This window comes from Leucoraja erinacea, chromosome 1, assembly GCF_028641065.1.
Source record: "Leucoraja erinacea ecotype New England chromosome 1, Leri_hhj_1, whole genome shotgun sequence".
NCBI classification, from domain to species: Eukaryota; Metazoa; Chordata; class Chondrichthyes; order Rajiformes; family Rajidae; genus Leucoraja; species Leucoraja erinaceus.
The window spans coordinates 75,542,635-75,569,259 of NC_073377.1; the positions used below are offsets into that span (position 1 = coordinate 75,542,635).

General features: G+C 41.2%; 1 protein-coding gene across 1 annotated transcript; it reads right to left on the bottom strand.

Moving 5' to 3' along the window:
• On the bottom strand, window positions 1-26,301 carry dthd1 (death domain containing 1). The gene is made up of 9 exons (XM_055637807.1): window positions 25,596-26,301; window positions 21,607-21,937; window positions 21,315-21,494; window positions 17,088-17,329; window positions 16,361-16,525; window positions 13,930-14,219; window positions 9,667-9,911; window positions 4,149-4,203; window positions 1-1,793 (listed from the first exon to the last, which is right to left on the bottom strand). Exons 1-9 carry the CDS (start codon window positions 25,670-25,672, stop codon window positions 1,492-1,494), a joined length of 1,887 nt encoding a protein of 628 aa, XP_055493782.1. The 5' UTR covers window positions 25,673-26,301; the 3' UTR covers window positions 1-1,491.
• Between the last annotated feature and the right edge of the window lie 324 nt (window positions 26,302-26,625).

Genomic DNA, 26,625 nt, shown 5'->3' on the forward strand with positions numbered 1-26,625 from the left:
TCGAATGACACATTCCGAACTCACAGCAGAGAGTTATCATGCAGCACTACACCTATGGGCCTGTCCCACTTAGGCGACTTTTTAGGCATCTGCAGGAGACTATGCAGTCGCCACATGGTCGCCACATGTTCGCTGGTAGTTGCCGGGGAGTCACCTTCATGGTCTTGTGGAGTTCCCGCATTCTGGGAACTAGTCGCAGCCTCATTATGGTCGCCATGAATTTTTCAACGTTGAAAAATTAGCGCCGACTAGAATGAAGCCGCCATAGAGAGTAGTGAGAATTCTCAAGCCGTAGGTGGGTCGCCAGGAGATCCTAATGGGTTACCAGGAGGTTAAGGTTCTCGGAGGATCTCGTAGGTTGTAGCCAGTAGCTGACTGGTGAATTTCATTGGCTCATTAAGGGAAAAACAGGTAAGCAGTAGTTTTCAGAACCAAGGATATCCGACTAGTAATGTTAATGTCCACTCAGCTTCACAGCCGTGTATCTCTGGATTCTTAAAAGTTGTATCCACTCCTTCTCCCCCCCCCTCTCCCCTCTTTTAAAGGACTTACTGTACACTGTGCTTTAGCCGTCTTTTTTCAGCGCCAACCTGTTCATCGCTGTGTGTGTCTGTTTCACCTTGGCTTTGTACCGTGTGAATTGTTTGGACAGCGCTTCCCCCGCTTACCCTATCCCCTGCCTGCATAACGGGCTGGTGAAGGAAGCGATGTTTATGTGTGTTCCACTCTGACAGTCGCCGTTCCAGTTGCCGTTCAGGCGACTGCCGGCAACTTGACAATCGCCGGCAGCCCGCTGAAAAATTACCTAAGTGTGACAGGCTCAGAAGTATTACATGTGACAATCTGTGAAAGGAGTACAAGATAAAGAATTTTAAGATGATATACACTATTTACATGTACTTTCTTTGATAGATTGAACTGAGTTTGTGCACCCTGGAGTTTACCAAAAGTTTTGTTATATTCTTTGTATCACTTTTGCGAGATGTACCAACGGCACAATGGCACAGCGGTGGAGTTGCTGCCTTTCAGCACCAGAGGCCAGGGTTCAATCCTGACTTTGGATGCTGTCTGTACGGAGTTTGTACGTTCTCCCTGTGACCACGTGGATTTTCTCCAGGTGCTCCGATTTCCTACCGCACTCCAAAGGTGTACAGGTTTGTAGGTTAATTTGCTTTCGTAAATTGTAAATTGTCCCTAGTACTAGTGTACGGGGTGATCGTTTGTCAAGGGAACTCGGTGGATCAAAAGGCTTGTTCCCACACAATATCTTTAAAGTCTAAAATAATGTACAGGGCAAGAACAAATCATCTCAATTGTTGTATCTGTTTTCTGATTATATTCAGCACATCGCCTTACCCGTAAGGAAATACCCCTCATGCAGTTCTGTTTTGATCTTAATTAATAGAATATCCAGGACTACACCCTCAATACACATATTGATATATAACCCTGGCTGTTGAGGGTCCTTACTGGAAGATGCAGGAAGAAAACTTAATTGATAAATGTTTTCACTGCGATTCCTGGACCATTTTTTAACCTTAACTCGTCGGCTAAGACCTCTCTTCCGCATTTCTTCAAATGCCGGGAAAGAATTTGTATTTTATCTACTGAAGCTGGCAGATTATTTTTCCACATGCTGAGAAGTTTGTAAATCTGGTCTGTTAAGTCATCAGGATTGGTGATCCTGACAAGCTGGATGGCGCTGCGCCGAATTCTCAGAGACGCCACAAGTAACATGGCATCTTCTTCAGAGATTTCTGAAGCCAGCCAATAAAGTAGGTCCTCAGGCGTATCTGTGGTCACAAAAATTGAGACTCCATTAAATATTGAAAACATGTGTATGTGTAGCTAGAGCTTATGCACATTAATTATAATGTAGACACAAGTAGACACAAATCTGACGTACCTTCTAAAATACCGATAGGTATTCTCATTTCCATTCCAAGCATGAAAGAAATGGAGTGAATCTGATTAAAATCTGATAACAAAGAGGCACCCAGCCTGGGGCATTGCTGAGAACAAAGGGGGGGAGAATCTCACTGCGCCAAGTACACGTGACAATAAAATATCAATTAATCATTTGCATAGTGCAAACAGAAAACTCTGGAGAAACATTCAGCTGGTTACCCTGCAAGTATACTTTCTTTGTTTTATTGGCCTCTCTCTTGTTTACCAAGAGCTTTATTGCTTTATTTCTTTCCACAGAAGCTGCCTGGCCTGCTAAGTGTTTCCAGCAACTTTCTTTTCCCAGCATCTGCAGTTTTCTGAATTTCTTTAATAATCAAAGGTCCAAGCAACTGGCAAATAATAGAAAGTTGCTTACTACTAATTATAAACTCTATCATTAGATACAATGGACTACCATCCTGTCATAACATAAACCATTTCTATGCAATCACAATATTTCAAATGTCAGATACTTTTGGCAGTACTTTGTGTCCAATCTATATTCAGTGCAATTCTACAAAATGATTGATTTGATAATGAATGCCACACATTTTGCATCTCTGCCTCCCACTCAGGTTAGTGCCTACCAACTGCTCTGTTGCAGTGTGGGTTTGAATACCATTTCTTATTTGAATATCAAATTCTGCAGCAGTTAGATTTCTCCAAACTCCAGAGACCTTGATTTAATCCTGGCCTTCGACACTACCAGTGTGGAGATTACATGTTCTCCTCAGTGTCCCATTAGTAGACATACTATTTGGTCGGTTAATTGGCTTCTGTGATTTGCAGCAAGTGTAGGTGGGTAGTGAAAGAACAGCAAGGTAATGGGTATGTGGGAGAGAAAAGGATACAGGGAAATAAGTGGTGGAGTGGCACTGATGGGAATGCTCTGAGAGCTGGCATTGACCTGATGGGCCGAATGCCTCCATCAAGGTCATTATGAATGGAATCTGAAAATACGAATAACAAAACACTATTACTGGGAAGTAGATTCATTTCGATAGTGCATGGATAAGTATTGTAATATAATTAATATCGGGTTCTCATCTGGCAAGAAATCAAGGCACCTTAGAGATTGTCCATACCATTTAATTCTGAATATTTTGCAGACATGTTTGCATCTGCATTGCAGCTAATTCATGATTTGGAGTATTAATTAATTGATATATCTTACTGTCTTCATTTTGAATGGCGACAGAACACCACATATGCAATTATCCCCTTAAAATAAAAATTAGGCAACAATTTTAAAACAAAAAACGAAATCCTGACTTTGAAATCTTGATGGACATCACAGTGCTTAGACAAATAACTACAGTTCTTCATAAGTCCCTTGAATTATTTCTGTTAGTGTTTCTTCTTTTACTCTCACTGATGGATTCAGTCCCAAATTATACATTTAGGTTGATTATTGTCACGTTTATCAATTTACAGCGAATAGCGATGTTTTGCATGCTACCCAAACAGATCAGATATACTGTACATAGATACAATCAAGTCAAACTCAAGCACAATATATAGAGCAGAGGGGGAGATATAGAGTGCAGAATGTAGTTCTCAGCATCCTAGTGCATTGTAGCACAACAGTTCCATGGACAAAATCCAATATTCTCAATTGAATGGAAGTGAATCAGACAGTACACTAGCTTATGGAAGGACCATTCAGAAGCCTGATAACAGAGGGGAAGAAGCTGTTCCTGAGGCTGGTGGTGTGTGTTTTCAAGCTTCTGTAACTTCTGCCAGAAGGTACAGAAGGGTGGGAAGCATGCAACTTGCAGCTGTCAATTCAGTTGGAGGATTTTTGCAGGTCTGAGGTAGGGTATTGTTAGATTCTAAAGAGGAAGGGAAGAAACCTGAGAGCTGAATTTGGAGGAAACACAGATACTAGTGCCAGATTAAAGAAATATAATTTATTTTGTCCAGGAGGAACAAGGAGATTTAGTTTAGAATATCAAAGGGTTTATGTTCATTTAGAATGAAGATTGTTTTGTCTGGATGATAATAATCTACTGCAACATCTAATTTACTTTCATGATATTTCTTACATGACACTACTTTAAATGCAATGCAATTGTGAAACAAAGACATTATTCAAGTAGCATTCTTAATTTTAAAGAAGAATGGCTGCAAACTCCTCAGAAATATTCCTGGTTATGGACAGAGCTGGAGGAAATGCAAGCCATTTGCCAGCTAATGATTACCTGGTGGTGGAACTTTGCTCACACTTGTCGATGAACGACTAAGCACTTTTTCTCTCTATAAGCAAAATTCAGAACAATAACAAAAGTAAAAATAAAGCAAAAGTGAAGCTGTATTGTTACAAAAATAATCCTTTAATGTTAATTCCTGCAACCTTCCACTTGTGAAATCAATTTCATATCCATACTTAATCTCTCAACTGTACAAGTCAAAGAATAAGCCATTGGCTATCAAGCACTTTGCAGTCTCCAAAGTAATGGAAGATGCAAAATAAATGCAAGCTCTTCCTTCATTTCTATATGAAGGTAGGTATATTTAGTGAACCTCATCCTGTAAAGCCTGATTAACTGTAGCCATCCATGAGATCAATGGTCATATTTGTGGACACTCAATCAGAACAGTGTTTACATGCTCTGGTTCAGCAAAAACCCAGATGCGAAGTCATGCACAGATTTTTCAATGCCACTGTCAGCCTCAGCCCTACACAGCCTTCACGTTGTTGCAGGCAGAGCGCAAGGGAAGCAAATGGATATGATATCACGCAGTGGCCCAAAGGATGACATTCTTCACAACATCCAACGGCAGCACCATTTAAATCACTCAATAACTTCAAATACGGTGCCCAATGCAAATATATTCTGGTATTTATTTGCATGTTGGCTCTTTCAGATTTGCTACTTTGGTTTTTGCCACATCCCCTGTCTTCACAGTCTTAAAATAAAGACTGTAATGGCCTTCCAAAGCCTTTCACAATTTTGATTGCTCTTTAGTAATATTTTTGACTCCTTCTGTTAACATTTCAGTTACAGCAATGTTCTACTGCAATAAGACAACTGAGGAGTTATCCGAGAAAAAAACGTTGACTTCAGTGGTTGTTAACCCAACCAATGTCAGGATCGGCAAATGATTGCTCAATGGGTTTCATATGGGAAAGCTGAATATACTACAACAGCCTTCTGAAGTAAGATCTGTCCATAAAAATTCAAAACTTGCTGAAAGTACATCAGATGTCTCATGGTAAAGATACCATTGTTAACATCAAGATCCAGGTTAAGTTGTGGTTTGTGCAAAATCATGGTAACATTAGGATCTCTTGCCAGGTCCCCTCCGTTCTCTGTTTTGCACCATTGTGTGGCCATTGATACACTGAACATCAAGTGGATTTAATTGTTTTATTGTTTAATTTAACATTAATCTTTCAATGTCTCCAAATGCCAGAGACGTTTAAAAAAGTGTTGAAATCAGTTTTTGACAGAAAATAAAGTTTTGCCACAGGTTTTCCTTCTTCAAGGCTAAATGTTGTGTGGGTGGGGGGCTCACAGTGGGTGTTGTGGGCAGGGGAGAACTCTGCTGCATGCCACAGATAACCTGGTCCTCCTGTCGTTTCATCACAGGGCAGGGAACGGGTGAGATATGCCCACCACACGTGACCCACATATAAGTGGGTGTACGGGGATTACTTGAGTTTATCCAATCACCGCAGTTCAGTCCAATAGGTCAATGGGATAGAAACATAGAAACATAGAAATTAGGTGCAGGAGTAGGCCATTCGGCCCTTCGAGCCTGCACCGCCATTCAATATGATCATGGTTGATCATCCAACACAGTATCCCGTACCTGCCTTCTCTCCATACCCCCTGATCCCCTTAGCCACAAGGGCCACATCTAACTCCCTCTTAAATATAGCCAATGAACTGGCCTCAACTACCCTCTGTGGCAGAGAGTTCCAGAGATTCACCACTCTCTGCGTGAAAAAAAGTTCTTCTCATCTCGGTTTTAAAGGATTTCCCCTTATCCTTAAGCTGTGACCCCTTGTCCTGGCCTTCCCCAACATCGGGAACAATCTTCCTGCATCTAGCCTGTCCAACCCCTTAAGAATTTTGTAAGTTTCTATAAGATGATACTCTTTTTGTTTACGATGCATATTGATGTCACTTGGTTCAGGTCTTTCGTCCATCACCTACATAGCAAATCTCATACATAGGGTAGCACGGTGGAGCAACGGTAGAGTTGCTGCCTTACAGTGCCAGAGACCCGGAATTGATCCTGACGACAGATGCTGTCTGTATGGAGGTTGCACGTTCTCCCCTTAATCAGGCGAGTTTCCTCCGGGTGCTCTGGTTCCCTCCCACACTACAAAGATGTACAGGTTTGTAGGTTAATTGGCTTCACTAAAATTGGAAATTGTCCCTAGTATGTGTAGGATAGTGTTAGTGTGCAGGGATTACTTGTCGGCGCTGATTCGGTGGGCCGAAGGGCCTGTTCCTGCGCTGTATCTTTAAATTAAACTAACAATGAGCCTGGAGAATGAGTGTTGACAGGCTGATGTGGGAGTGTCAGTAGACAGCCATTTTATTTTGCAGCAATTTAAAAATGAGCTGGACTGTCCCCCTCATCAGTTGCACAAACACATGTTTTCCATCAGGGGTCACTTCATCACAAACAGGAGTGGCAACCGTTGTTGTGATCTTCCGATTTTAGAAAACTGCTGCTATCCTGACTGTTATTGGCTAATGTAGCCCAGACTAATTATCAAACCCAAGAATTTGCTGATTTTTTGCTGGACATGAGTGATGAATGAAGATTCGGATGTATTTTCTCCCATTTAAATATATATCGTTCAATGTAAGAGTCCTTGAACAATACAGTGAACCTTCGCAACAATGGACCTCTACAGTGTATGGTGGCTTTTTGGTTATAGCGCACCAAGGCTCCATTGCACCGTTCTACTACCTCCGCCATTTACCCAATGAGCAGGCATCACGCGCCGTGCTTCCGGTCATTGGAGCGGAGAGAGCGAGCAGCATGACGGTGGCGTGGGTATATCGGGCCCGTCCTTGGTGCACCGTGTGTGGGTCCGGGGGTTCTGCGACTCACCATATGCCAAATTCTCACTTGTTTAACTCCCCAATGCCACGTTTCTTCCCTCCCGGCCTTGGGTTAAACTTTACTCCCTTCACGAGTATAGCAAACAATTGGCATAATTGCCCCCCCCTTGCCCCCCCCTCCCCCCCCCCCGTGGTACGTTATTGTACTTGTAACCATATAACAATTACAGCACGGAAACAGGCCACCTCGGCCCTTCTAGTCCGTGCCGAACACTTTCACCTAGTCCCATCTACATGCACTCAGACCATAACCCTCCATTCCTTTCCCGTTCATATACTTATCCAATTTTTTTTTTTTTTTTAAGTAATTTTATTTATTAGAAGTACAGTCCATTACAATAATACAAGCCAAATATAACATTACATTTATTGTACCACCATTTTCTAAGCTTCAAAAAGAGAGAAAAGTAAAGAAAGTGAGGAAGAATCGTGATATTGTGAAAAAGGGATCAAAAAGAAAGACCCATTAAGCATAAAGTTAGGGAAAAAAGTTAAAAAATGGGCCGTAGAAAATAAAAAAGAGAAAAAGAAACAAAAGCTCTATTATGAAGACCGAGCAGAAAGCGATATACCAACTTCGTATTTTTCATCCCCCTTACCAGATCCTGAAACCATTTCTTTTTAAAGTACTGTTGTACCTTATACTTGTAGTAAGTCGATAAATGCAGACCACGCCTTTTGGAAGTGGTCTGATTTGCCTGCAAGAAGAAGTCTCATATCTTCCAGGTGTAATGATTCAAACATATTTGAAATCCACATATTTATTGTTGGTATAGGGGCGTTTTTCCAGAATTTAAGTATGCTTTTTTCCCGTTATTAACCCGTAATTAAATAGATTCTTTTGAAACACAGTTAGTTCAGGACTGCCTTCCATTGTTCCAAAGATAATCAATTCAGCTTTTGGTATCAATTTTATTTTAAGTAATTTTGTAAAGATTTCAAAAATTTCAGTCCAAATTTTTTGAATTTTTATACAAAAAACAAATGAGTGTGCTATAGTAGCTTCTTGAGATAGACATTTATAACAAACTAGACCAAGTGCAGACCCATTGGGTCTGCTCCCCCAACGCAGCCATTCCCTACCCGTAGCCCCCACGGGAGACGTGGTCGTCCAAGTGAAGCCTTTCAGGACTCAGCAGTGCGGTTGTTTTTAAATGGCGTCTTTGAGGCGAGATGCGGGCACCAGCAGCCGTTATGGTCACAGGCCAGCAGGAGGCGACAAAATGGGTGAGTGGGGGGAGAAGGATTTTATTAAAAATGTGTACAGAAACACGACAAAATTTAATCAGGAGTGGATACTTGGAATGAAAATTGAAATCTCTACCGAAATGGAAAAAAATCTGGGCGTTTGTGGGTTGGGTGTTGGCGTAGCAACTAATCAAGGCTGGCACCCACAGGCTGGCAATCACAAGTCAGGCAGAAACACAGCCAGCCAGCCAGCAGCCACAGAGTTTTAATATTAGATAGATAGATAGAGAGATAGAGAGATAGAGAGATAGATAGATGGGGAGACGTTAGGAAAAAGTTTACTTATTTTGGTTTTTGAGTAATATAATCTATGTAAGATTTTAAATTGAATTCGAATGTGTCTTACGTTAATCGAGCATTTATGCACATATAGCAAATGTTTATCCCACCCCAATTTATTTTTATTTGATAAAATCGAACCTGCCTCCACCACTCCCACTAGAAGCTCATTCCACACAGCTACCACTCTCTGAGTAAAGAAGTCCCCCCCCCTCATGTTACCCCTAAACATCTGTCCTTTAATTCTCAAATCATGTCCTCTAGTTTGAATCTTCCCTACTCTCAATGGAAAAAGCTTATCCACATCAACTCTGTCTATCCCTCTCATAATTTTAAAGACCTCTATCAAGTCCCCCCTTAACTTTCTGCGCTCCAAAGAATAAAGACCTAACTTGTTCAACCTTTCTCTGTAACTTAGGTGCTGAAACCCAGGTAACATCCTCTGTACTCTCTCTATTTTGTTGACATCTTTCCTATAATTTGGCGACCAAAATTGTACACCATACTCCAGTATGGACAACATGCAGGTCAAAGCTGGGAATTTGAAAGTTATGGCCCTGTCCCACGATGCTAGTTCATCAAAAAGCTCTCCTGAGTTTAAAAAAAAAATCAAATTCGTGGTAAGCACAGAGAATGAATGTAGCGGGTACGTTGGAGCTCGGGGACATCTCTTAGCGGCTCGTACCACTAACGGCAGGTACTCGGGAAGACTCGCTAATGGCAGGTAAGCTCGGGAAGACTCGTGAAGATTGTTGAAAAATGTCCACGAGAGCCCTGAGTACCGACGAGCGGCCATTATCGTAAATCTCCGAATTCGAATCAGGGCAAACTCGGGAGAACTCCTTGAATGAACTTGTACAGTGGGACAGGGCTTTTACTTGTGATTGCATTGCTCTTTTGCCCAACTTTCTTGTGTTTCCTCCGGTAAAAGATGTAGAAAAATCGGAAGTTGGACAAAAGAACAATAAAATCACAAATAACTTTCATGTTCTCAGATGTGTACATGCATAAATGGTTTGTATATTACATTTCTAAGTTAAAGCTATCAATAAACCAAATGGTATGTTAATATAATAAATGTCATATTTCTGCAATTGTGTCTTACCTTAGGCAACGTTAACGTTAGTTTGCATACAGGGTTATGGTCCAAGTTATCCACTGGCTGGTGTTCTCTATCCCATTGCTCGGTCACCTCTGCTTTTGTTACTTTGTAAAACACTGCCATCCCCTTGTAGTGAGGAGAGCAACAGTTACCAAACTCATTCACTTCAGTCAGTTCCAGCTCCAGTCTGGTTTTCCGCTGTGAGTGGAATATTAGTTGATATCCATCAGCTGTGTTTTGGTCACTGTCTAAATGAAGTTGTAATGGAAAGTGTCAATGTTATCATTGCCAATTTGAAAGTTGATGTGATTAATTGAAAAGCTTGATCTTCGACTATGCTGCTCCACTGAGGAGAACAGAATTTCATTTAAGCATTTAATATCTTTGTACCAGTCAGCCAAATTGTTTTTAAGAAACATTTCACAATTTTTACTTATCTGATCAAATTTAAAAATATTTTACATATGATTATTAAGAAACCACTTTAAAATTCGATGATGTTGATCATTGAAGTAAATTTGAAGTATATTTCTGACCTCTCGATATTTAAAACTGTTAGAACAGCACTTTAATAGGCCCTTCGACCCGCTAAGTCTATGCCGAACAGATAGTTGATACTGTTCAGATTTTTATACCCTCGTGTTTTCTTTTGGTGCTTCCACCATTTTTGTTTAAATATTTGTCGATCCAACACAAACCAAATTTCATCACATGTGACTTTCTATAAATTCAATTTATGTTATATGGAATTTCCCAAATAAATTTTCTATCACAATTGCAGAAGATAGGAAAGTGAAGAAATAGGATGGAAAACTTAGAATCTGCACGTTCTCCAGCAGCGAGTCCACCATTTCCTTGTTCTGCACCTCGCAGGCCTGCAACCGCTCCGTCCGCTCGGCCAGAGCCGCCTCCAAGAGTTTCAGCGAGGCCGTCACCAGCTCCACAAAGTACCGACCATTATCCATCAGCTTCTCCCACTCTGCCTCTGCTCCAGCCAGCTGCTGGGTCATGGTTTCCAGGTCAGATTTGAGCTGCAGGTTCTCGCTGCTCAGCTGTGTCCCCAAGGCCAAAACTTTGCACAGTCTGTCAGTCCAATGCTCCAACACCTGCTGCACCTGCACATCAGCGATGTATTTCTTGATGTTTTTCCAGCAGTTTGCAGAGTTTACCGGCCTTCAGGTTGTCCTTCACGCCGCACTGCATGGCGAGCTGCTGCAGTTCGCGGTAACTCAATCTCCGGGAGACTTCTTCGGGACCATGTGAAGAGGTGATCCCAGCAGCTCTTAGACTGCGGATTATCCCGAGACCTAACATATGGTCAAATTTCGCCTTAGCAACTTTGAGGCGATCTATGGGTTGCTTGCTCAAGGATGGGTTCCAACCAAAATTATAATCAGACAAGTATGCCTCCATTTTTGCAACTGATTAATGAGAGAAAATATTAAAATTCTTTCTTTCTATAAGTGTTGATCATAAAGATCAACAAGGAGGGAATTGTGGAAGAAAATATAATATCCTTCCTCACTTAATTTTGATTGGAATTGAGTAAGGTAACAAAAGGGTGTTTTGGATGTGGCAATTGGCAGCTCTCGCTTGACCAGGTGCAGAAGAGGTACATGGGAATGGGCAAAGTAAGATTAGATGTATTACCTCTTATCTGGGAATGTTTTGAAGGGTAGATGGTAAATGTAAACAAAAAATAGTAGAGGAGTTAATGTAGCTTGTTTTCCCTTCTGTGAGGTGTTACAGTAGACCACCCGCACCCCTACCTCTAGTGACATAGAAGTGTTACTGTAAATGGGGAGCGGGGGGGGGGCTTATGATTGGCTCAGAGAGGAGATGGTGGCACGGGCCACCTAAAAGGTGAGATAGAATAATGTCAAGATGCCCTTGTATTGTGTTTGACCTGTATTAAACATCTGTTGATGCATGAGATTGACATACACAAAAAGTATTGGGTACATGGGTACCAAAATGACATAATTGGTACCCATGTAGTAGATAGTATATTTTTGTATAGTTGTAACTAACAAAAAACAAAAGTTTTTTTACTTCACAGTATAACTGTCAGCTAATTCTGCAGTGAAGTTGGAGAACTGGTGAGCAGTTTACTGCAGCCATCTCTCCATGATATGCAATAAAATCTCAAAGCAAATCTACGGTCTCCGCTTTTCATTTTCCATTAATTTCCCTCTAAATTAATTTCTTCCATATCGAGTTTTATCTCGTTGACTGACACCATGTCACATTTATTGGCATTCACTTTGTGAGTAAGTGTAAGGTTGCGTGTAGCAACGGGGTCACCAGTTGTAGAATCTACTGAGTCCCACAATAGAAAGCAAAGACCAAACGACACTTAGCTAAGCCAGACAACTTGTGACTCGTTTTACTCCAGAAGCCCCTTTTACCTACATTCTCCTCAATCATAACCCGTGTGCAGATAAGGCCAATTAGTGCATCTGACCTTGAAGTTGTTTTTGAGCTCTTGTGCCTGGACCTTCCCATGAGGCTGATGGCGAGTGGTTAGCGGTAACAGGTTGTGTGCAAAATCAACGTGGGTGTGAAGGCGCCACACACATTTGGCCACATTCCTCACTCCCAGCTCTTGGCTTCCTTATGTAAGTGGAAAGAACACACCTCTTTACAAACTACCTACCCACCCATCTCAAACCTCCTGGCTCATCTGTGGAAAATTCTACGGTTCCAAAATAGACCTCATCAGTCTCCAGCGAATCCACAAAATTAGAGTGTTTTCCTCAGTCCCCAATGATTGCCTAAGATGAAGAGAAAGATTTGGCAGAACTTTGGAAAAGGAAGGTTCAAGATTCAAAAGTCAAAGGTATTTTGTTGTCATATGTACCAAAACTCAATGGATATTTTTAAGGCAGAGATAAATAGATTCTTGATTACTACAGGTGTCAGAGGTTATGGGGAGAAGGGAGGAGAATGGGGTTAGGAGGGAGAGACAGATCAGCCATGATTGAATAGTGGAGTAGACTTGATAGGCCAAATGGCTTAATTCTACCGCTGTTCCTTATGACCTTATGAAATAGAACAATTAGATTCTTACTGGCAGCAACACGACAGGTTTGTAAAAGCAGTACATAGACTTCATAACCAATAAACCGAGAAAATCAGAGATGTTGTTTCTCAGTTACTGTTATTCCATTATTATATGTTCTATGGTGAAATGATCTGAAAACTAGATCCAAAATGTTATTGCATAGTTTACCATTGTCAATCATCTGGCAAATATCCAACATTGAATTCACTTCTGCCTCCCAAAGCAAGTTGGTGGGTGAAGATATAATGTTACATTTATAAAAACATAAGATTTAAAAACTTTTTTGGATACTTGATTAAAAGGGTCATGAGTTTATTTGAAACAAAAAGATAATAACAAATGTTCTGTCCTCAAAAATGTCACTTATTATTTTTTCATTTTTGATCTTCACAGATAAGAATGTATCTTATGAGAGAAGAGATCATCATCAACATCATCAAATGAACTCACAAAATATGTTTCCTGTTTGCTTATACATAGAGAATGGGAAATTTTAGTTTAGTTTAGAGATAGAGTGCGAAAACACCAAGTCTATGTCGACCAGCGATTCCCGCACACTAGCACCAGCCTACACGCATACTAGGGACAATACTAAACACAAGTCTCCTCTCCAAAAAACTCTCCAGCTATGAATTAACATTCCTTAGAGTGACAGATATGATGTTCTACTGTTTAAATAACCTTTCTGTAACCCCGGAGCTATTACTTTTGACTGCCTCCGACCACCTACGGCTACCTACGACTAGCATCACAACCTACTACGACCTACCTATAAGTAAAAAGTATTGATTTTTTCCATGCCAACCTTTTTTTTACGCGTGGACAGTTTTTATCAGGCTAGAAAAAACACCACGACCTACTTGATGCCACGAGTACCTACGACTAGCATTACAACCTACTACGCCCTACCTACGACCTCCTACAACCTCGTGGCGATCATGCTGCGAGTATGAGTCAAGGGCAAACTCGGCAGAGGTCATTAATTAGGTCGTGAAAGTGGGACAGGGGCTTAAGGCAACAACTTTACCGCTAAAAATCACTGTGCCGCCATAAGGAAGATGCGCTAGAAGATAGTTGATCTTTGTAAAGCTGCTTTCCAGAAGAGAGATGGAATTAACAAAATTAACAAAATTCCTTTGTTCAAATAAATGTTCTGTGTCTGGAAAACCGGCATTCAAGAGCAGTAATGATCACTGACTCACCCAATGATTTAATGTTGCCACAAAGCTTGAGAATAAGCTGCTCGCCCTCTCTCATTGGAAACTCTTCGGAAGGCTCTGGTGGGCCCCTAAATCCCTCTTCACGTAGCTTAACCAATTCCCATTGTAAATCTTTGGAAGGAACCATCAGCACCACTATATTGTGTAAGTTGTCTCTTTCGTGGTAGATAATAACGTTAACCATCGTGAACGGGATCGCTTCTTCAAGTTTGTGCACAAAAGAAATTAAATGGCTGCTATCGAGTGAAGATGACAAACGAAGGATTATGAATCTGCCAAGAAAGAAGAGAATCGCAGATGAAAGAGCATTACAGCAAGAAAATATTTTGTTCCATGCAGCTTGGTCCTTCTTTTAGGGCCAAGATGACCAAAATCTATAACACAGTGGGTACAATGAAAACCAAAACAAAACCTGCTAGGCCCAACTTTCTGCCCAGACTCCCCATCCAGGCTCTCTCAATAAAGAGGGAGGCTTTCTTTCCATTTTCCAGCTATATCGAGAGTCTTCCAAAGAGGTGGAGTTGGCTCCAAGAAAGTCAGTAGGCCTCAGGTAAACGTGAAAGAGAGAGAGGCAAAACTATTGCAATAAATTTAAGTAATTTAAAAAAATAAAGAAAATGAATTTAATTAAAAGCAGCTTAAAATTTGAACTAATGATTCCAAACATTAAAATAAAAAATGAATGAACCACTTAACAGGATTTTCCTTTTTCTATTTACACCCCACAGGTCCCGTGTAAAGCTGAGCAGTGTCTCTCGCCCTCTCTCCCCAGCAGGGCAACTCTTTACTATTGCTAAGTCCAACGTTGAATCATAGAGTCATGGAGTCACACAGTGTGGAAACAGGCCCTTTGGCCCAACTTGCCCACACCGGCCAACATGTCCCATCTACACTAGTCCCATCTGCCTGCATTTGGCTGATATCACTCTAAACCGGTCCCTTCCATGTACCTGGCTAAATGTTTCTTAAATGAGATGTTGTGTCAGCATGAGGGCTCCACATCACTATGGCCTTCAGTGCTTGGCCAAGCATGTCGGATCTCTGAGAGGTGCTGAGTAGACAATAGACAATAGGTGCAGGGGTAGGCCATTCGGCCCTTCGAGCCAGCACCGCCATTCAATGTGATCATGGCTAATCATCCCCAATCAGTACCCCGTTCCTGCCTTCTCCCCATATCCCCTGACTCCGCTATATTTAAGAACCCTATCTAACTCTCTCTTGAAAGCATCCAGAGAACCTGCCAACACTGCCCTGAGGCAGAGAATGCCACAGACTCGCCACTCTCTGTGAGAAAAAGTGTTTCCTCGTCTCCGTTCTAAATGGCTTACTCCTTATTCATAAACTGTGAGTTAATGATCAGATAGATAGAAAGACTCGACACAGAATCTTTGGTCAATCGAGTCCATGCTGACCACTCATTCATTCATTCACACTAACCCTACTAATCGATTCCAATTTTACCTTCCGCATATTGTTATAAATTCCCCCCAGATTGTACCACTACCCTTTGCACAAGTTGCAGCCAATCTACCGACCAATCCGCACATCCTTGAGATGTTGGGGGAAACCGGGCCACCTGGAGGAAGCCTACATGGTCATTGGCAAGCTCCACACATGCAGCAACCGAGGTCGGGATCGAACCTGGGTGTCTGATGCTGTGAGGCAACGGCTCTACGAAATGCACCACTGTGCTGCCTCTGTGTAACCAATAGCTGTAAATCAATTTGGTTCAGCCCAATTCAAAAATGGCAGGCATAGCGATAGATTAAAAACGCCAATAACCATGATTGCTAGTACTTGAACAAAATATCTTGATCTTGGGCACATCTGAAAGCATAAAACGTAAACTATTTGCAGTACAGGTCTGCCACCAAATTTTCGGGTACTCTTGATTCCAAGGCCATTGATGGGTTATCCATTTTGCTGGACCAACAGAGGTCACGGTCTCTGGGGACCAAGATACCGGTCTACAAAGTTGGCCTCGGAAGTCGACTCTGGGAACGGTCCTGCCTTTTCTGGCTGGGCTAGAGTTCCAGAACTCTGGTCGCAGGGGGCAAATTCAACCAGCCGATTGACCGCGGAAGTCGGCTGTGGGAACGGATCTGCCAACTCTGGCGGTCCGGAATTCCAGGGCCCCGGCTACAGGGGGAAAATTCGACCGGCCGATCAGCTGTGGAAGTCTTGATGAGGACGAGATCGGCCTCCTCATCCGGCCTCGGCGTCACCTCTTCGGCAGGACTTCCGGGGGGTGCGGGGGGGTTTCAAGTGTACTCTTATAATTTTGCCCAGATTAACTAAGGTGCCAGACCACCAATTGCCGGAAAATCAGTGGCAGACCTGTATTACTTTTATGAAGAACACAGTGTATATTGTGGATTTCTAAGATCACAGGCAACCAAGGATAATTTCTTACCTCTCCACATGTTCAGTTATTTCTATTGCAACCAGCCCATTTTGCACATCTTTCACGCTTACATTGTCCATCACCATCCATTCTTCATCCTTTGATTTAAATCCTAACAGTTTTAAAGGATCATTGGTTGCTTCTCCATGTTTTTTTACAGGTGCACTCATTGACCTAAAAATTGAGAAGGGACAGTGTAAATATATAAAGAGAAGTGCACAAGGTATTTTATTAGAATAAATAGAATCATGTTTTGCTGCCCCAGCATTGACTGAAATATCAACTTGATTTATCTCTCCACAGATACTGCAGTAGAGGTATAGATTGATACAGTGAGGAAACAGGCTTCGTCCGCCCAACTTGCCCACATCGACCAACATATCCCAGCAATACTAGTCCCACCTGCTCGCGTTTGGTCCATTTAGCCCCAAACCTGTCCTATCCATTTACCTGTCTAACTGTTTCTTAAATGTAGGGATAGTCCCAGCCTCAACTACCTCATTTGGCAGCTTATTCCATACACCCACCACCCTTTGTGTGAAAAAGTACTGAACAGCATTTAAAAAAAACTTAATTTTTAAGTTATTCCTCAATTCATATTTGTTGGTATTATTTTGCAATGTTGATTTAATCAAATCTCTGTTTCTCAGGTGCCCTTCATAGCTGCACATCTGAGTACATGCAAAGCTTCTCCTGCTGTTAATACCAGGGCCTAACAGTAAATCCCTTAATTTACCGAAAACGATGGCTGCTGCTTCTCTGTACTGCCGCTGTGGCTGCTCGAGGATGGTCGATTTCATCACCTAATCTTTTCTTATCGAAGCTTGGCGGACAGGGCAGAGTGATGGTAATTGATTTCCGAAACTGCTGAGTAGATGGATGTTTGATATGAACAAGAGGGCTGGTGGAGATGATAGGATGAAATATATCTTGTCTTGACTTCATTACATTCAACAATGTTGAATCAATCGGCTGAACCTATGAGAATAAAGAGGGAGTGCAACAGTGAATTATCTGGTACATTTTCAACCTTCATTATTTATGAAGAGGGTGAGGACAAGTTCAGATCGATTTGGAGTCGACAAAGTCAACTGCATAAAACGGGTGAATAGCCATTAGGCTGGATTTCCACCGTTAGAGCTGCAATCAATTCATAGGCCAATACTTTCCAGAGAAGTTGTCCTAATTGCTCACAGCCAGGGAATGACAAAAACCCTGGTGAAGGCATAGAAAGGATTTGATGACTAATTATGCAACTCCTCAAGGCAATACTACCCCATTAAATTTTACATGAAAATGACATGCCTTAAAAAATATGTGCTTAGTTCTCGATCTGGTCATTTAAATGAGCATTGTGGCCTTTGCATTCAAAGCTTAGCTAAGATGTTAATTAAGGCAAGTGGTTGCATTTTGATATTGTTTGGACAATCGTGCCAATGTCAGGTTTTCTGAAAAGAAAGTAAGTGCAACATCACACGCGGCACGATGGCGCAGCAGTATAGTTGCTGTAGACACAAAATGCTGGAGTAACTCAGGGTGACGTGAATAGGTCGAGACCCTTCTTCAGACTTCTTCTGAAGAGGGTCTCAACCCGAAACGTCACCCATTCCCTCTCTCCAGAGATGTTGCCTGTCCCGCTGAGTTACTCCAGCGTTTTGTGTCTACCTTCGATTTAAACCAACATCTGCAGTTCTTTCCTACACAGTATAGTTACTGTTTTTGATAACATCCTACATGCAACATACCTAATTTCTGTAAAAAACAAAGAATAGATTTAGATCCGGAACATAGAACAGTACAGTACAGGTCCTTCAGTCCACAATGTCCATGCTGAACATGATGCCAAGTTAAACTAATCTCCTCTGCCTGCATATGATTCATATCCCTCCTTTCCCTGCATAACTATGTGCCTGAAGCAGATAAGATAGAAGATAAAGAGGGAAAACATTTAGCACCTGCATGTATTTAGAAAATGAATATATAGTGAACATACAGTATATAAATAATGAATATATATAAATGAAAATGAATATAGTCAGAGGGTGGTGAATCTGTGGAATGATTTGCCACAGAAGGACGGAGGCAAAGTCAGTAGATATATTTAAGGCAGAGATAGATAGATTCTTGATTAGTACGGGCTTCAGAGGTTATGGGGAGAAGGGAGGAGAATGGGGTTAGGAGGGAGAGATAGATCAGCTATGATTGAATGATGAGATGAATGGCCTAATTCTACTATCATTTATGATGTTTTGATCTTATAAACATAGAACAGGACAGCTCAAGAACAGGATCTTTGGCCCACAATGTCAGTGGTGAACATGGTGCGAAGATGCACATAGCTTGTACCACTCCATTCCCTGCATGTTCATATGCTTATCCAAAAGTATTTTAAAAGCCCCCAATGTATCTGCTTTAACCACCATCCACAGCAGTGTATGCACATCCACTTTGGCACTCTTAAAAACTCTAGTGTAAAAAATATTTGACATGAAACACATCCGAAATTTGCAAACTTTGACCGAGCCTGCATCGCCATTCAATATAAAGATACCTGCCCTCCCCATAGTATTTGATCTAACTTTTTCCATCAACACCCTCTGTGGGAGAGTTCCAAATTCACCACTCTCTGCGTGAGTTCTTCTCATCCGTCTAAATCATCCTTAGCTATGCTGGACTCCCTCATCGGGAACAATTTTAGCCTGTTTAGAATTTTCTAGTTTCAAAGATCCCCTCTCAATCTGCTAAATTCTAGAGGCATAAACCAAGTCTATCCAGAAAATAAGACAGTCCTGAATCCCAGGAATCAATCAACCGTCTCTGCACTCCCTCTATTATTGTCATCTTGCAAAGCAACAGTGTGTACAGTGCAAAATGTAGAAGACGTTTTCCAGGGAATACCAGAGCATCGTACATCAAACTTAAAACATTTCACACTTTAATAACAATAGAAAAAACAATCCAGTGGATAATCCTCACATTTCTCCACATATACCACCTATCTCACTGATGAAACAGTATAAATAGTTAAAAGCAGGTAAAACAGCCCCCCAACATTAAAATACAGCCTTCAAAATCCAATCATTAAAATGTAAATAGCTGGGGCAGCTGAGCCTTGGGGTTGTCAGTGGCCATTGTGCCAGAGTTACTTAAAATGTCAGTTTGCAAGCCAGCCGCAGAATCTGAACCCCCAATGCCTTGTGACTGATTGTATACTAATTTCTTAGTGGGACTGTTTAGCAGCCTCACAGCCACATGTGGCAGGAAGCTGTTTAGCAGTCTGGTTGGCCATGCTGGCTTTGATGATTTACGGTATCTCTTGCCTGATGGCAGGACCGATCCACTGGTCTGTGTCTCTCTCCCTCCCTTCTTAAAAAGTGGGGTTACGTTTGAGGGAATCTAAAGTGCAGTTTGTCCCTTAGCTACTTCCTTCTCAGAGCTGTATTTTTTCAGACAGCGGCTCTGGAACAGTTCTTGTGCAAAGCAACGAGGGTAGGGAGACGCCAATGATCCTCTAATAACAATAAAAAACAATCCTCCCCTCACTACCCTCTAAAAGCAGAACAGCAACTTAAAATACTGTCCGAGCATGTTGCAGTTGAGTGGCCAGTACCACGTGTTCAGTGCAAAGCCGTATCAGGTGACTGTGAGTGTACAGACTCCACCGTTTGCCCCTGTGAGAAAGTCCTGAGGATGAGATCCAGGTGTGTGGGGAGTGAGTTTGGCCTGTTTGAGCTTTTTTCCTCAGGAAAGTGACCGAGGGTAGGGAAGTGAAGGCAACATGCGCCTTAATTTAGTTCAACAAAGAAACTGACAAGTTACTAAATTGGTGGGGAGTGAGGCCTGTTTGAGTTTCCTCAGGAATGAGCCCATTTGACAATCCCATAAAGTTCCTCGGAGTGCCCATTGACAATCCCAGTGTTGTTCCTGGACCAGGTGAGACTGTCTGTAATTTGCACTCCGAGGAACTTTATGCTCTCCACTCTCTCCACTGTGGTCTGAACCAAGTCTGAACAGAGAACCTAAATTGCTGACAAAAAACGAAACAAGCTCAAATAAGCCATCATTGCTGCAAGTGTTATAAAGGCACAAAACAATCTGCCACTAAGGACAGAAAAGTTGTGGTTCATTAAAAAGAAGTCAATGGGACAGTTGGATCATAATAGACTTGAATTTTAACAAGCTGAATATTTTCAGCTCCCATCTAAGAGACATGCTCTGATTTGCACACCAGGCTGGTGCAAATGAGAATGCACTCATAATGTCTGTTCTTGTAAGTGAAATGAAGCTAAAAAAAATTTGCAACCACTTTCCATTTCTTATCTTTGGTGTTGCAGGGCTGCGATGCTGACCTTTGTGCTCAGGTGCAATGTCAGGACTGCCCTTGATCAGGGAGGTGAAAACACCTGGTAAATAGTAAACAATATCAGGAGGAGAATGTGTATCAGCACATACATTCCCATCTTTAATCCTGGGTCAAGTAATTGAGGTTCTACCCTTTCTTGTGTCTTCCTGCCGTAGTTAAGGATTATTTTATTACAAGGGCCACAGTTTAGTCCGCAATTACTTTAAATAAATGATTTACTTCTAAATTAAGAAATTAATGACTCCTTGATAATCTGTGGCTGGCTGACTAGATTTTCAGAAAATAGCAGAGAAAGGGGCAAATTCATCGAACTGCCCAAATTAAATGAATAAACTAAAATACTGGTGTAACTCAGCGGTTCAGGCAGCTCCTCTGGAGAAAGGAAGTAGGTGACACTTCGAGTCGAGACCTTTTTTCAGACTAATAAATAATTCTTCAGACTAATTCAGAATAAACTAATAAACTAATATTAGGAGAAATATTTTTAAATTCCAACAATAAGCAAGGATTGTGTTGGATTCTAAGTGAGGGTCAGCAATGAGCTATTTCCATTCTAAAAGCTGGAGGGGGAGAACAGAATTTTAGGCAATTATTTCCTACCTTTGATTGAACTACAACTGAGGTACTGAATGTTCCATGGGGGTAGGTCAGTGTAATTCTTGAATCCATGCTTAGCTTTAAGTTTAAACCTTTCCGAGGGATGGTAAATGTCTCTTTTCTTAAGCAGGACATAACTGAAAAGGTGCCAAGTGCGTATATCTTAACATCTGCACAGGATATCTGGAAAACAACAAAAAAAGGTGAATAGGAGAAAAGTAATTTAATTGTAAAATACTGTTTTGTGAGTGTTCTGTACAAATGTATATTTCTGATATTTGCACAGTTTACCAACCTTGTGCCCATTGTAGACTCCCTCCAAGGAGTGAGGAATCAAATAGCTTGAATGTGGTTTTGTATCTGACGCCTTTACCATAATGTCACGATAATTTCCCCGATAACGAGTAGTGAATGGGATCGCAATCTTTAAAGGGAATGGAATCTTTATCCTGGAATCAGTGCACTTAATGCTGATCACGTTGCTCACCAAGTTCTCATCATCACTTACAATCACCGAGCTCCTACCATTGATTATTTTGCACAGCAGCTTCTGGGCTATGATAAATGGTGCAGTGATATAACAACCAATTTGTGGATCATCTGCACTGTCCAACTCTGCAAGAAGTCTTAAATAAAAACAGAAAGGGAAGCTTGTTTTACTATATTTTGTAATTATCTGAAATTTTACTTTACTTTAGTTTAGTTTTGAGATACTGCACAGAACCAGGCCCACCGACCCCTCACCAATCAGTGATCCCTGCACACTAACACTATCCTACAGTAAGGACAATTTTACATTTCTACCAACCCAATTAACCTACAAACCTGTGCATCTTTGAAGTGTGGGAGGAAACCAAAGATCTTGGAGAAAACACATTAGAAAATGATAGATTCAAAAACGAGGTTGAATAAATTTTACCCAAACGTCTCTCCCAGATGCGATAAATGTTTGTTTCAAAACGCTAATATAACACATTCATTTGTAGGATGTACAAAGTTGAATAAATTTTGGAGCGATATATTTGATAAATTTATAAAGCTTTTCAAGTCAAGAATAGAACCTAAAACGGAATGGATTATATTTGGAATAATAGTAGAAGATATCAATTTAAATAAAGACCAAAATGTTTTTTTTTAATTATGGGTTAATAATTAGAAAGAAATTGATACTTAAATTTTGGAAAAATACAACCATACCAACTGTTAAAATGTGGATTAGGAATATGATGGACATAGCATGCCTTGAAGAAATGAGACTCCGACTAATAGATAAATATGACCAATTCTTAAGGAGTTGGTCTCCTTTCATCAACTTTTTGAAATCATGTGATGCAGCGGTACTGTAAGGATTGCTGATTTCAGTTCATGACGCGGATAGATCTACATCTCCAAATAAAGATTTGAAAATTTCTCTTTTAAGGGGCCTTCTCTCCTATTTCTACTTTCACTTTTTCTTTTTTTATATACACACTTCACGTTTTTCTATTCTCTACCATCTATTTTTCCTCTTTTTCACCTTTCTATTCTTTTCTTTTTCTTGTCTTGCTTACTTCCTTTTCAAAACATAAAACTAGAGGTTGTACATAGAATGGATTACGGTATGACATAGTTGGCACCTAAAATTAGGTTCCACTGTATTGGTTTGTACTGCATTAACTTCTAATAAAATAAACAAAACAAAAAAAAAACAAAAAAAAACAAAAAAAAGAAAATGATAGAAACATAGAAACATAGAAAATGGCAAGAGTAGGCCATTCGGCCCTTCGAGACTGCACCGCCATTCGGCCCTTCGAGCCTGCACCACCATTCAATATGATCATGGCTCCAACTCAGTATCCTGTACCTGCTTTTTCTCCATACCTCCTGATACATTTAGCCACAAGGGCCACATCTAACTCCCTCATAAATATAGCCAATGAACTGTGTGGCCTCAACTACCTTCTGTGGCAGAGAATGCCACAGATTCACCACTCAGTGTGAAAAATGTTTTTCTCATCTCGGTCCTAACGATTTCCCCCTTATCCTTAAACTGTGACCCCTTGTTCTGGACTTCCCCAACATCGGAGACAATCTTCCTGCATCTAGCCTGTCAAACCCCTTAAGAATTTTGTAAGTTTCTATAAGATAGAAGTGCTGATCTGTTCTATGTAATAACAAGGAACTGCAGTTACTGTTAGACACAAAATGCTGGAGTAACTGAATGGGTCAGGCAGTATCTCTGTAGAAAATGGATAGGTGACGTTTCAGGTCACTACTCCAGCACTTCGCGTCTATCCTCTGTACTGTTCTATGTTCTAAATAGACTTCTGATGAATGGGTGATGATCGAAATATTAACTGGTTCTTTCTCCACACGTACCCTCTGGCTTATTGACTATCCCCAGCATTTTTCTATATTTCAGTAGTAGGACAAATTGCATCATACAAATATTTCCACTTGGAAGATGCCTTTTTCCAACCTCACTAATATACTTTTCAAATGTTGCCACTATTATATTACAGAAAACATGAACATTTTGACAGATCACGGCAGCATCCAAGAACAGCAATCAGATATTAGACCATAGCCAATAGGTGCAGGAGTAGGCCATTCGGCCCCTCGTGCCAGCACCGCCATTCAATGTGATCATGGCTGATCATCCACAATCAGTACCCCGTTCCTGCCTTCTCCCCATATCCCTTGACTCCGCTATCTTTAAGAGCCCTATCTAGATATTGACTAGCTGAAGATAGACATAAAGTGCTGGAGTAACTCAGCGGGTCAGGCATCGCTGGAGAAAAAGGATGGGTGACATTTCAGAACAGGGCCCTTCTTCAGACTCTCGATCTGAAGAAGGGTCCCCGACCTGAAGACTTTCAGTCTGAAGAAGGGTCCCAAACTGAAACATCACCTATTCTTTTTCTCCAGAGATGCTGCCTGACTCACTGTGTTACTCCAGCACTTTGTGTCTATCTTTGGTATGAATGAATGAATAAGTTTATTGGCCAAGTATTCACATACAAGGAAATTGCCTTGTATAAACTCACATCTGCAGTTCCTTTCTAATCTGATATTGACCATGTATTGTATTTTGAATTTAGTTGAGAGATAAATACAATACAGATCTATGTATTGCTACAAATAGTGTCATGGGACCATTTAATTTGAAAGGTCAGATGGGTCTTTGCCTTAACAGTATATCTGAAAGACATCGTTGACCACTCCCTGAGCACAAAAGTGACAGCCAAGAGTTTGAGCTCAGCTGTGAAGAAGGACATGTCTGAAGAAGGGTCTCGACCCGAAACGTCACCCATTTCCTCCTCTCCAGAAATGCTGCCTGTCCTGCTGAGTTACTCCAGCAGTTTGTGTCTACCTTCCATTTGAACCAAGATCAGCAGTTCTTTCCAACACGACATGTCTTTATTGGTCTTTTACCTTTGACAACAGAGTGCTCCAATCATTGGTATAATGTCATGATACGACAAATTAGTATGGGTGTCAGAGATTATGGGGAGAAGGCAGGAGAATGGGGTTAGGAGAGAGAGAGAGATCAGCCATGATTGAATGGCAGAGTAGACTTGATGGGCCAAATGGCCTAATTCTAGTCCTATTCCTTATGACCGTATGACCTTAGATCTTTTGATTGCAACAGAGGCGTGTTAAAGCCAAGTTTCTTTGGCAATCCTGATGGGTAGAAACTCCCATTATTTAAGATCAGAAATTGATCACCTTTTTTGAACATTGGGATTTCTGGGCCATTTGTAGCAGACATATTTAAGCAGAGCAGAGATGCCACTCAAAACAATGTCTGAATTATGCCCTTTATGATTTTGTGTGGATGGAACTCTAATGCAGTTAATGAGGTTTGGGAGAATCAGGGTTTGCTCTGCAGCTGTAGGATGGTGTCTTTAATGTGGAATCTGGACTATGAGTCACAATGATTTTGAGGATTTGGGCGTTTAGAAATATATTATTAAAATATAATGAATATTCTGAAAAGCACATTTAGCTCAAATTTTGACTGTGAGTTATATTTCATCTAAATAGAGTCATAGAGTCTTACTGTGCAGAAACAGGTCCTTCGGCCCAACTTGCCTAATCCGACCAAAGTGTCCCATCCGGGCAAATCCCATCTGCCTGGGTTTGGCTTATATCCCTCTAAACCTTTTCACCTAAAACTGTATCCTATGCTGATATTAACTGGAAAATAGGTAAATCAAAGAATATGTGAACAACGTTAACACCCACAATTATTTTAATTAACAGTCAAAGAAATTAAATTGAACTGTGCTGAATGGTGCTTACTCTCTTTGGGACCAGCCTCTAGGGACTTCATTTTTCACAGGTTCAGTTACCTCACTTTTACCATGCAACTTGCTCATTTTCCTTTCGTCAGCACCACTTTCCGAAGCGGTATGGAGGCAGATTTCCTTGTTTCCATCTTGATTACTACCTGATCCAGAACTAAAGGTTCTGTCAGCATCCTTGGCTTCAGTGCCACAATGAATTTCCTTTATGATACTGTGTCGTTCCTTTATTCCATCCAGTGCTTGAACGGCGGGTTGCTTCTTTGCTCCTGTTTGCCCAGAAGAACAAGCATCAGATGCCCTGTAAACATTCTCCTTTTGTTACTGCAACGGCCTCTTTCCCTGTCCCTTCACCTTCGAGTAGTTTATACTCACTGCAGGTGGAGTTGCGTTGATTGTTCCCTCTAACCATCGCCAGGTTTTGCTGCTCATTTTCAGTGTTTAACTGAATTTTGGGGGAATTATAGAGTGAGTTCTGAAAGCTTCCTTTTATTTTCTCCTTGTTTTCGTCTCCTGAGTTTTCATTTTCTCTATCGTGTTCTGAGGTGGACAATCCCAAACTTGGATCTGAGGCACCAGACGTCAGTACGTCCTCTTCTGCTTGATTGTGAATGTTGTGCAGACTGTTTTCTACACTTTTGAAAATTCCAATAATATGGTTTAGAAAGTGACTAGTCTTTCCCAGGTAACTCAAATGAGCAGCATTTACTGTAAAAAAAAAAAATAATTGCAAAGCAAAGATCAGACAAATTATGTTTATTTGCTGTAGTCATAAAGTCATAGTGTCTTACAACAAGGAAGCAGGCCCTTCAGACCAACTTACCCCATCTACACTCATCCTACCTGCCTTTGTACAACCATCTCTGGCCTTTGTCCAACCATCTGCCTATAACCCCACCGAGAGTGAATCTCTGGAACTCTCTGCCACAGAGGGTAGTTGAGGCCAGTTCATTGGCTATATTTAAGAGGGAGTTAGATGTGGCCCTTGTGGCCAAGGGGATCAGAGGGTATGGAGAGAAGGCAGGTAC

Coding starts and splice junctions, on each gene's coding strand:
- dthd1 (XM_055637807.1), bottom strand. CDS start 25,672: ATGAGCAAGTTGCATGGTAAAAGTGAGGTAACTGAACCTGTGAAAAAT. Junction 14,220..16,360: donor ATAACTGAACATGTGGAGAG/GTAAGAAATTAT, acceptor CTTTCTTGGCAG/ATTCATAATCCTTCGTTTGT. Junction 1,794..4,148: donor GAGCAAAGTTCCACCACCAG/GTAATCATTAGC, acceptor TTGTGACCACAG/ATACGCCTGAGGACCTACTT.